Source organism: Brachyistius frenatus, unplaced genomic scaffold (assembly GCF_029030835.1).
Source record: "Brachyistius frenatus isolate BFR_SWC_R1_liver_20210118 unplaced genomic scaffold, ASM2903083v1 Contig_8, whole genome shotgun sequence".
Classification (NCBI taxonomy): Eukaryota; Metazoa; Chordata; class Actinopteri; family Embiotocidae; genus Brachyistius; species Brachyistius frenatus.
The window spans coordinates 57,501-69,566 of record NW_027210607.1 but is presented as its reverse complement, the minus strand read 5'-3'; the positions used below and the strand labels follow the sequence as shown (position 1 = coordinate 69,566).

The window sequence follows — 12,066 nt, the reverse complement described above, 5'->3', positions numbered from 1 at the left end:
TGAGTTGCATGAAAAAAAAAATCACCTTTAATGTTGACAGACAGCAGGGCAGCAGAGACCAGCTGCAGTGTTAGACAGTGACACAGCACGGGCAAAGGTAGCACCTATCCAAAACACCACAAATGAAAGTAGCTCCAACGACAGGTTATCAGGAACACAGGCAGAAGAATCGATTTTAAAAAGTGTATCATAACGATTAAAAATATGACACTGAAGGAGAAAGTACAAATGATACAAAAAGTTAAACCAATTACAATAAATTAATATCAAATATATATATATATATATGTATAGCACATGTACGTAATTACATGTGATTGCACCAGATAAAGTATATTAAACAAATTCATAAGCTTTCGGTTAACAGAGTAGTTATTAGCTTTTAAAAGTCATCTGTGAAATCTTGAATGATGAGTAAGAAAATCTCAAACACACTACGTGTTCATTAAAGCAAGACGGTTTCAAAACGAAAGCGGCAACACAACGTCACAATGAGCCTCTCAGACAGAAGGTGACATCACACAGAGAGAAAAAAAAAACAAAAAAAAGATCCCTCACTTCTCGGGGATCTTCACTTTAAAATCCAGAATAGCATCACAGAACTGCTGGATCTCATCACCAGCTGCTCAATAACAGATCAAATAAATAGGAAATCTCACCACTGATATGCCAGGTGTTTCAGACAGACACAGAAAAGACATGCAATCAGCTTAGAGGGTTCACATTACTGCCACCAGAGGGCAGCACAGGCTCATCGTGTCAGGCGATCCTGAACACGTCCTGAAGGGAGAAATTTGGCAGACATATAATGTCATGTCACAAAATGACATCAGATATGGCAGGTAAAGTTTTTATCCCCATAGATCAAGGGAAAGCACCACACAGCGATTTGGAGCACTTTATGATTTTTTTTTTTTTTTTTTTTTAATGAGCCGTGATATTGGCTACGACCGATGTTCCCTTTAAAACCAACTGAAAACCACTGACAGTTGTTGATCGCACTGACTGACTTACAAATATCCTGTAAGTGTCCATCAGTAAACTCATTTTTGCATTCAAATTCAGCCAATATGGGAGTCAGATTCACATGCTGTGATATACTGAGCTGTCACTTCTGGTCTTAAAAAATGACAAATATTATCAAAGTGTCATGGAAGTTCCACTGAAGGTGGCACAGGCCTCTGAGACAGCACGAAGAAAAATCAGCCCAAAACCAAAAGGATGGCTTCACAACATACTGACAAACAGCATGGATGTGAACGCATCGTCTCTTTTGTTCCAGTGTTTGGGAGAAAACATCTCATGAAGCTTTGACTCTTGAGTGAATTTCTTATGGATTTTCTGGGATTTCTAAAAAAAAAACATAAACGAAGTGTCTGTTCTATTATAAAAGTGGAAACTGGAGTGTTTTCATTGTCAAAAAAAGTGTATTTACTTTCAAACTAACGTTGGATTAGCTTTTATTCCTTCATGTAAATGTATCTTTGACAGGAAATATTAAACAAGATGTCTTCAAATAACTATTTAGCACTTTCTTGTAAATTTGTGGTTATTTCTGTTCTGTTTCTGATCTTTTCACCATCATTTTTTCTTTTTATATCCTATTATTTTCTCTTTAGTTTGTCACAGTTGCTAATAAACTCAAGTATCAAGTTAGCACACCGTGACTTTGTTTAAACACTTGATGTAAACGCTAGCTAAGCAAACATTAGCTCAGAAACAAGAGCATTATTCGTAGTGAACTGTCAGCGGTGCTAATTTACCAGCAAACAAACCAAACTTGCAAACTCCTCAAAAGGCTGAAGCTGCTGGCTACTTTTATAAATAAAAACAAACATCAATATTGTTTGAAATTATGTTGTAACATAAATGAGATGCCACGCTTCATTTAAACAGGAACGATGGGCTCAAAGCCACTTTTTAAGAGCTAGCTGAGGTGTTCGGTTATTTATTTTCCTTTGTATTGAAGATTTGGAGAAGAATTTTTACCGAACCCATTGAGCTGTTTACGAAACGATAAATCTGATTAACGGGGGACATAACTGGTATGAAAAGGCCTCGTGACACCGTAACGGCTTCGAATGTTTCACCGCTCTGGGTCAACGTGTCACGAAGGTCATCCAAAAAAGAAATAGGCCAAATATTTGACTTGACCAGACATATGAAGAGTTCATGTTTGACATTGTCTGCAAACACAAGTTTGCAACACACGTTGTAAACATCTCTCTGGATTGTGGCAAAATGAAACTCGAGTTCCTACTTTTGAAATACAGAATTAGTTGTTTCCGTGCAGCAGATGAATCGAAAAAATTAGATACAAATATTCATGTTTCCACTGGATGAGCTGAAGCGATCAAATGTGGGATTAAGTTGATTGACAGATGTTGTTAAGAATTTGTTAGACAATCTGACTTGTCAGCTTTTGGCAGGTTGTTACAGTCTTCAGCAGCCGAGTGACGTCGGTCATGGTACCGGCTGTCTGAAACTATTAAAGACACAGAAATGCTCTTGATGATATAGTTTGAGAAAAAACAAATCTAAAGTGTAAATCATTTAGTTTACAGAACTACGACATTTATGGGACTGTTTAGACCTATTTTACACGACGTACGTTTCCATCGCTGTTTATCACAAAACGTTTCAATAAAAAAATGTGAAAATTACAAAAACTTTTTGACTGATGGAACTGATTGAGAAACTATTTATATTTATGAATATGAGTCCGAGTGACCAACCCTGTAAAACAGCAGCGTCACTGGGTGGACTATGTGGAGCGTCTCTGCAGGAGACAGACTGTACCGACAGTATTTGTCCTCACAAGCAAAATCATCAGTGACCTTGTTTTTCTTGAACGGACTCAAAGTCAGATGGCGCCTCATCGGCGGCGGCGGCAGATGTCGAAGGTCAAAAGGTCAAGTAGGAAAGAAAAGAGAAGCCTCGCTGAGTTCACAGGACAGACTCGATGGCTTCGGGCATGGCGGCCGCGGCTTTGGTTTGGTGCGTGACGAGCAGTGACGTTTCCTCCTCTTCCTGGACGTTGGCCACCGCCTCCACCCGCACCTCCGCTAGCTCCTCGCCCTCCTGCTGCTGCTTCTTCATCTCCTGCTGGTTGATGTGGTGGAGGATTCCCGCGCCCAGAGCGTCGCCCTCCACGTTCACAACGGTGGTGGTGCGATCCCTGAGGACATCGGAGACGAACGATAAAGGATCAGTTTACTGTTAGTGAACATGGCAAGGTAGATTTCACAGTTAAAATCGGAGCGAACATCTCTCATTTATTATCATTTGGAGTCAACAGCCACCACCGTGAATCATCGTGACTGAGCTACTTCTATTGAATGAGTTGAATGTAGAGAACTTCGTGAAGAAAACTAAAAAGAAAAGACTGAAAAGAATACGATGTCGTCTGTATCTCGACAATATTCATGACGTCTCGCCCTCAAACATTTGTGTTTGAGGATGTTTTTTTGGAGTTTCGAAAGCGTGTGGGAAGGAGAACTTCTCTTTCAGATGTTTGACCTGCTGGTCTGTCCGTGTGTTTGCTCTGATACCGCAAACCAGTGTCGCTCTGTGGAGATGCAGCGCAGCGTTTCCCTGCATCTCCCCTCCGTCGGCCCACCAGCTGGGACACGCCGGTCCAGTTGGACTCGCTGTAAACGTCTGCAACACGTGTGTGTGTGTGTGTGTGTGTGTGTGTGTGTGTGTGTGTGTGTGTGTGTGTGTGTGTGTGTGTGTGTGTGTGTGTGTGTGTGTGTGTGTGTGTGTGTGTGTGTGTGTGTGTGTGTGTGTGTGTGTGTGTGTGTGTGTGTGTGTGTGTGTGTGTGTGTGTGTGTGTGTGTGTGTGTGTGTGTGTGTGTGTGTGTGTGTGTGTGTGTGTGTGTGTGTGGGTGTGGGTGTGTGTGTGTTGTGTGTGTGTGGGTGTGTGTGTGTGTGTGTGTGTGTGTGTGTGTGTGTGTGTGTGTGTGTGTGTGTGTGTGTGTGTGTGTGTGTGTGTGTGTGTGTGTGTGTGTGTGTGTGTGTGTGTGTGTGTGTGTGTGTGTGTGTGTGTGTGTGTGTGTGTGTGTGTGTGTGTGTGTGTGTGTGTGTGTGTGTGTGTGTGTGTGTGTGTGTGTGTGTGTGTGTGTGTGTGTGTGTGTGTGTGTGTGTGTGTGTGTGTGTGTGTGTGTGTGTGTGTGTGGGTGTGTGTGTGTGTGTGTGTGGGTGTGTGTGTGTGGGTGTGGGTGTGTGTGTGTTCTCTAAAGTGAGAGTCTGTGTGTTCACAAGCTTTACTCACACAATCCAGTCAACAGCAAGCATGAGAGACAGGTCGTTGGTCGGCAGGCCGATGGCCTCCAGGATGATGGCGATGGTGATGATGCCGCCGGCCGGGATTCCTGCCGCTCCGACGCTGGACGCGGTGGCTGTAACCCTAGAAATAATGTCAATAATTTACAACGTATAACAAAGTACAACTACTTAGACCACTAAGGCAGATATTAGAAGAAATTATGAGATGAAATATTTCCACTGAATATGACTTGAACTCACAGGATGGTGAAGATCTGCCCGGCGTTCAGCTGGATGTTGTTGAGCTGAGCGATGAAGACGGCGGCGATGCACTGGAAGATGGCCGCTCCGTCCATGTTAACCGTGGCCCCGATGGGCAGGATGAAGCGGCTGATGCGTTTGTCCACACCGTTGTTCTCCTCCACACATTTTATCATGGAGGGAAGTGTCGCTGAACTGGTGGGAGAAACAGAAACGTGTGCAGAGCGCTGCCTTAGTTCCTCCGCATATTTGACACTCAACCTCTGCAACCATCAAAAGCCATCAAATGTCCACGTTGCCCGACACGGATTCAGAGTTTTTAAATTTAACAGCAGGATTTTAAGGTGGAAGCATTGTAGTGGCAAAACATGACTCAGCGTGTTAGGATCCGTTAACAAGGTCACGTCAGCTTTCAAGTCGTAGAAACGAGCTTTAGATTTCACTTTCAGATACTTTAATGAGGCGCATTCACTTCATTGCTTTCAGTCGCTGCCACTTTATACTTTTAGTCTGCTGTGTTTCAAAGAGAAAGCAAAAGACTTTGCAGGTTTTAAAATCATATCACGAGCATATCAAATACAATGCATTGTGAAAAAACTCTGTATATGACATAGCTGCTTACATGTGATGCATACTGTACTTATACTGTCGGCCATGTTGCTTGCTGAGATAGTACTTAAAGTAGATATTAAGCTCATAATACGTACGTTCGTGCAAAAGTGTAACTGACATTGTAGGACTTTAGTTTCTTTGCCCTTTACAAGAGTGTGAGAACATTAATGACATTAGTTAACAACCAGAAATCTATATTGAACATGTGTGTGTGTGTGGCACTAATTTGCTGTTCAATAAAATGTCTGTGCTTTGTAAAGATATGACAAAAGGCTGCATGTCACTCTTTAAATTATCGTCTTTAGAGAATCCTAGACAAAAAAAAGTTAAATGTTTTAAGTCTCGGTGACCCAAGAAGCTACAACGTTTACACCACACAACATTCACACCACAGCATCCATAGTTTTGGAAAAAACATCATGCCTATTATTTTGCTATTCTTTGCTTTGGAGGCTAAACCTGTAGTTTGTCTTGAGAAAAGTAATCAGCAAAGATCCCTCTGCAGGGTTTATCCCTTTATAAATGTGCTTAACACATTTTATGGCATCCTGCACATTAGATGATGAGATATCTAGCAGGCAAAGACGACATTTTGCCTGAGCGGGGCACGAGATAAAATGATTTTTTTTTTTTATGGCAGTCGGACAGATTTGAATCTTTGTGTGTCAGTTTGTCTAAAAAGGTTCAACTGTGTCATTACTCTTTATTTTTTTTTAATTCAGGGTCGGGTATTTAAATCAGTTTTCTCCAGTTCACCAGTGACCCTCTGATGTGACAGTACCTGGAGCAGGTGGCGAAGGCGGTGGTGAAGGGCGTGATGAGGCCCGACAGGAAACTGAAGGGGTTCTGGCGAGTGAAACCGAAGTAGATGAGGGGCAGGACGATGCCTCCGTGGATGACGTGGCCCAGGATGGAGGCAAAGATGTATTTCCCCAGGCTGGCGACCAGAAGAACCACATCTTCCATCTCCACAATCTTACTGCCCACCAGGAACATGATGCCGAAGGGGATGTACCTGAGAGACACAGAGGAGGGCGGAATTCACCAGGAGAGACGGCCATCGCCTACTCAATCCTGACATTAAATATCACCGGCTGAAGTCCAAATGGATCACTTTTAATTCAAACCTCCAAAAGTCAAATGGATCCGTCAGCTTACCACATGATCCAGGACACCAGGACCATGGTGGCCTCGTTGAAAGCGTTGAAGAAGCGGATGAGCTCCTCTCCCTCGTCTCCCAGTTTGCGCAGCGCCACACCGAACACCATAGCGAACAGAACCAGACCCAGAATGTTCATCCCGTCTGCTTCTGTCCCGACAGGCACCTACAACACCCAGCAGAGTCACACCATGAGAGACTGAACGTAGTGATGAGCCGTGGGGAGGAGAGCAGTCCAGAACCTTCCACTTGATTCAAATAGAAATGAAGAAACAGGAAATGGCCTTCAGAAGGTTTTGACTAATTCATCCTGGTGATAAAAACTGTCCTTGTAAGCTATTAAATGGAAAATACCACAACGCAGCTGGAGTGGGAGAAAGTTGGTTTTGAAACTGGCTATTACTGTAAAAGTAACCTAAAGACGGCTACTTGAACTGAAGTTGACTTAAAGGAAGATTTTACTCTAATTGGAAGAAAAAGAACACGTCTCCAATTCTGATGAAAGTCTTTCAAAAGATGTTGAAATAATATACAAAGGAGGAGGAGTGAAGATCCATTCAGCTCTCAGGCACGATCATATTTCAAGTTAAACACTAATGTTAGCAAGGCAACATAAAAAGTGAGGGGATCAACCAAGTGAGTAGGACGACCCTACGAGGTACCATGAATGTCTGTGACACGTTTTTATTCAAATCCATCCAGAAGCTGGAGGCTGCGGCTCAGATGGCAGAGCGGGCTTCACACTAACCGAACGTTTGGATGTTTGACCTCCGGCTCCTCCTGTCCACACGCTGAAGTGTCCTTTGGCAAGACACTGAACCCCAAGTTGCTTCCAATGGCGTCCTCTGGGGACCGTGAATATCTGTACAAGGTTTTTTCGTGGCGGACCAGTGAGTACTGATGTACTGACCTGTAATCCACACCGCTGTACAGTACAGAACAGCCTTCAGGATCGAGCGACTTTTATTTTGAAGGGGAGGAAAGTGAAGGGAGAAGACGGAGGTGTGCAAGTTGCATAGCTGCATAAGACTGCTTTTCTTGGGTGATGACACATTTTCACCAGGCAGCAGTTCAGTTGTGGTCAAAGCGTAAACTGGGACTGGGACTTCATGTGTTTCACTACAGGGAGATAAACCTGTCAGAGTATAGAGCTGATCTGGTGCGCAGCAGTTTTATTGACACATTTTGCTCCAGTGTGTGTGTGTGTGTGTGTGTGTGTGTGTGTGTGTGTGTGTGTGTGTGTGTGTGTGTGTGGGGGGGGTGCAAAGGTTTTGGGGGCAGATGGAGGATTCAGTGAACTGGATGATGGATAACGAATAAGGACAAGGACAAATCCTGAGCTCAATCCCTTCCTATTGTATCGAGCTCTCCCACAGCACCACCAGCTTCATCCCCTGGCACTCGGGGGACCGTCCACCGCGACCCACGACAGACAAATACCATGGGCCGGTGCCAGGGCCAGAACCCCCAACTGTTCCCTCAAACTGGGTCAACGTGGGCAAGCCCGGGAAAAGTAGTACATTATTACTGTATGTTTTGAAATTTAGCAAATTAGATGACGATGTAAAGAAACCTTTCACTCTTTTACAAACTTCTGAGTCCGAAAAGTTATTTTTTCATGAAATCTAAAAAAGTTCTTCGGACAAACTTTGCACCAACAAATTGAGAGCAGTGCTGTTTAAGAATAATGGCTAACAAGATGCAGCTGTTGTAGAAGCCTATAAAAAGCCTTTTCTACCAATATGCTGAATGCTTTTGTTCAATAGTCCGTGTGCAATCATCCATCAGTTACTCTGCTTCCCATCTTCAGTCTCTCCTGCTGACAAACTCATAACCCCCCCCCCCCCGCCCGCCCTCCCACCCTCACCCAAAAGAAGAAAAAGTGGTAAGAAATGATGAAACTGATGCTGACAATCCTCACTGCAGTTTGTATGAAGAAATGCTTGATTTTCTTTCCATTTGTTTCAGCTGTGAATTTGGAGGAAAGGCCAGAACACCACATTCACACTGAACACGAGGTAACCTGGACAACAACAAAAAGCTGAAGCTAATTCTGCTGGAGCACCTTTCTGAAACCCCTGAGCAGGATTTGAAATGTGAGACAGCAAAAAAGCGTGACGCAGCTGGAGCTGACACGAGGCTGGGTCAGTCCGATCCGGTGGGTATCTGTCCGTGACCGTCTTTAATCTATGAAATTTTATTTTGTGTTTCCACATTTACATTTAGGATGAAGATACTCGTTTCATTTGGCTAAATCAGGCTGATGAAACCTCAAATACATTTTTTTCACAGAGCAGGCCGGTGGGATTTTTGTCTTGTGTATAATTACACATTTCAATATAATGTGTGAAAAAGTGTTTGCCCCCTCCTATTAACTGTGGTTTATCACACCTGAGTTCAATTTCTCTAGTCACACCCAGGCCTGATTACTGACACACCTGTTCTCAGTCAAGAAATCACTTCAATAGGACCTGCCTGACAAAGTGAAGTAGACCAAAAGATCCTCAAAAGCTAGACATCATGCCGAGATCCAAAGAAATTCAGGAACAAATGAGGAAGAAAGTAATTGAGATCTATCAGTCTGGAAAAGGTTCTAAAGTCATTTCTAAAGCTTTGGGACTCCAGAGAACCACAGTGAGAACCATTATCCACAAATGGAGAAAACATGGAACAGTGGTGAACCTTCCCAGGAGCGGCCGGCCGACCAAAATCACCCCGAGAGAGCAGCGACGACTCATCCGAGAGGTCACAAAAGACCCCACGACAACATCCAAAGAACTGCAGGCCTCACTTGCCTCAGTTCAGGTCAGTGTTCATGACTCCACCAGAAGAAAGAGACTCGGCAGAAATGGCTGCATGGCAGAGTTCCAAGACCAAAACCACCGCTGAGCAAAAAGAACATTAAGGCTCGTCTCATTTTTACCAGAAAACATCTTGATGATCCCCGAGACTTTTGGGAAAATACTCTGTGGACTGACGAGACCAAAGTTGAACTTTGTGGAAGGTGTGTGTCCCGTTACATCTGGCTTTACGCTAACACCGCATTTCAGAACAAGAACCCCATACCAACAGTAAAACATGGTGGTGGTAGTGTGATGGTCTGGGGCTGTTTTACTGCTTCAGGACCTGGAAGACTTGCTGTGATAAATGGAACCATGAATTCTACCGTCTACCAAAACATCCTGAAGGAGAATGTCCGGCCATCTGTTCGTGACCTCAAGCTGAAGCCAACTTGGGTTCTGCAGCAGGACGATGATCCAAAACACACCAGCAAGTCCACCTCTGAATGGATGAAGAAAAACAAAATGAAGACTTTGGAGTGGCCTAGTCAAAGTCCTGACCTGAATCCTATTGAGATGCTGTGGCATGACCTTAAAAAGGAGGTTGGTGCTGGAAAACCCTCCAATGTGGCTGAATTACAACAACTCTGTAAAGATGAGTGGGCCAACATTCCTCCACAGCTGGAAAAGACTCATTGCAAGTTATCACAAACGCTTGATTTCAGTTGTTGCTGCTGAGGGTGGTCCAACCAGTTTAGGTTTAGGGGGCAAACACTTTTTCACACAGGGCCATGTGGGTTTGGATTGTTTTTCTCCCTTAATAATGAAAACCTTCATTTAAAAACTGCATTTTGTGTTTACTTGTGTTATCTTTGGCTAATATTTAAATTTGTTTGATGATCTGAAACATTTAAGTGTGACAAACATGCAAAAAAATAAGAAATCAGGAAGGGGGCAAACACTTTTTCACACCACTGTATTTGCTTTTTGCATGTTTGCACTTCATTTCAGCAGATAAAAGATCTAAATAAAAAACTAATACTGGTGGCAGTAAAGTTAAGTACAGTTCATGTTTCTCTCATGATATAAAAGTTTTAAAAGAAATTACCCTCTGACCTGAAGTAAGTCTTATTCACGATGACTGTACCATTCGCTCTCCCGGAAATATCTGTATTTCACCATCAACCTTGAACCCATTCTCCCCACATCAAGTCCTCCATTAGTCTCCCACATGCTGCTTACTCAGCGAATTTGCACCCATGGGTGACTCGGATACACGCAGAGTGCTCAGAGCAAACATGTTCTCCAGAGATGGGCAATAAACCTCCTTTTTTTTTTCCAGATAACTGTTTGACTAAAGTGGACGCAGACGAGACACTTTTCCATTCAGAAAAACAGCGTTTGACGTTTTAAAGGTCACCTGTGACTTCATGAGGGACGCTTCCTGTTCTTACCTTTTGATACAGAGCTGTCCCGTTGGTGTCGTTCCCCACGGCGACCATCTTATAGTCAGTGGCGTACTGCAACATGAAAGAAATAATCACCTGTTAATTAAGCGTACACTTTTGTTTAGTGGTAAAATGAGATGTTACAGATTCAAAAAAAAATTGTGCTGCATCCTGATACGATCCATTTATGTTTCTAGTCCCTGTTTGTGTATTTAAATACCCACTAACATCCTAGGTAGAACTGGGTTTTTGAAGTATATGTTAGTGTTTACAATAATGAATAGTAAGCCCCTATCTTGATTCTGAATTTACGCCAGCTGCAGTGCATCAACAGTAACAGTGGATATCATGACTTGTAAACCATTCTCCACGTTTGTTTCCCTTTCTGCCCACGTACGTTTTCAACTCTTGTTAGTAGCAGTCAGTTAAATAATACATCTGATGACATATGACTTTACGATACAATGCAGTTGCTCCTTCCTGTTTTACTAGTGTTTAAAAGAAGAAGTGAGTCCAGGAGCTGCAAACATCTAAAGGTGTCTCAGTTGGTGGAAGACTAACCAAACAATCAGAAACCTGGACGTGTTAGCATCCTGAAGAAGGAGAGCTGAACAAAACGGTTTCTTTGTGTGTTTCATGTGAAGCAGGAAGGAACTTGGAGGAAATGTTTAAAATTCCAGTCATTATTATTTACTTCTTTTGCCGAGAGTTAAATGAGGAGATTGTTATCATGTCAGCTTATTGAGCGCAGAGCTGCAACATTTAGCACAAAGAAGCAAGAACAAACAGAAATGTAAATATAAGAATTTTATGTTTTTTGATGACAAGACTCTGCATTAGGTCGATGCTCCTGGCTGTTGGTAGCCAACAAACAGATAAAGCACAAAACTCCATGTTAAAAAAAAAAACAAATTGTAATTTTCCCAGTAGTAGATTAAATACTGTAAATAAAGCAGATCTGTTTCGGATGAAGGCGTGATTGCTGTTTCCTACTGCTTACAGTCTTTATGCTAAGCTAAGCAAATGTCATTTCTGTAATTCTGTAATTCTGTAATTCCCATCTTCTTATCTATCAGAAAGAAAGTGAATAATACATGCTCCCCAAAATGTTGAATTTTCTTTTTTTATTTCAACCATTTAATCAGACCAGCGCCTTTTATTATGCCGTTAACTGAAAACTCGAGTGAAACCAAACAACGGTTCAATGGTGGAGAAAATGTTACATGTTTGTTTTCTCACATCTTTTTGGACACAGTTCGTCAATTTCTCAACGTGTAAACGGTCATTTGATGAAGCAGTGAAGCCCTTTAGGGGATAAGTACATGTACATACAGTGCATCCAGAAAGTATTCACAGCGCTTCACTTTTTCTACATTTTGTTGTTACAGCCTTTTTCCAAAATGGATTAAATTCATTTTTTTTCCTCAAAATTCTACACGCAATATCCCATAATGACAACGTTAATGTTTAAACTTAATTTTTGCAAATCTATTAGAAATAAAAAAATTAAAAAAAATCACATGTACATAAGCCTTTGCCG

General features: G+C 42.4%; 1 protein-coding gene across 1 annotated transcript in view; it reads right to left on the bottom strand.

Annotated features, from left to right (window-relative positions):
* Window positions 1-12,066, bottom strand: part of slc1a4 (solute carrier family 1 member 4) — a 22,898-nt gene continuing 10,832 nt past the window's right edge. Inside the window, exons 3-8 of the mRNA XM_069689814.1 lie at window positions 10,533-10,598; window positions 6,298-6,464; window positions 5,921-6,154; window positions 4,528-4,722; window positions 4,274-4,408; window positions 1-3,178 (exon numbers count right to left, since the gene is read on the bottom strand). Coding sequence (XP_069545915.1) covers window positions 2,947-3,178; window positions 4,274-4,408; window positions 4,528-4,722; window positions 5,921-6,154; window positions 6,298-6,464; window positions 10,533-10,598 — 1,029 coding nt within the window. The 3' untranslated portion in view covers window positions 1-2,946. The remainder of the gene's footprint in view (window positions 3,179-4,273; window positions 4,409-4,527; window positions 4,723-5,920; window positions 6,155-6,297; window positions 6,465-10,532; window positions 10,599-12,066) is intronic.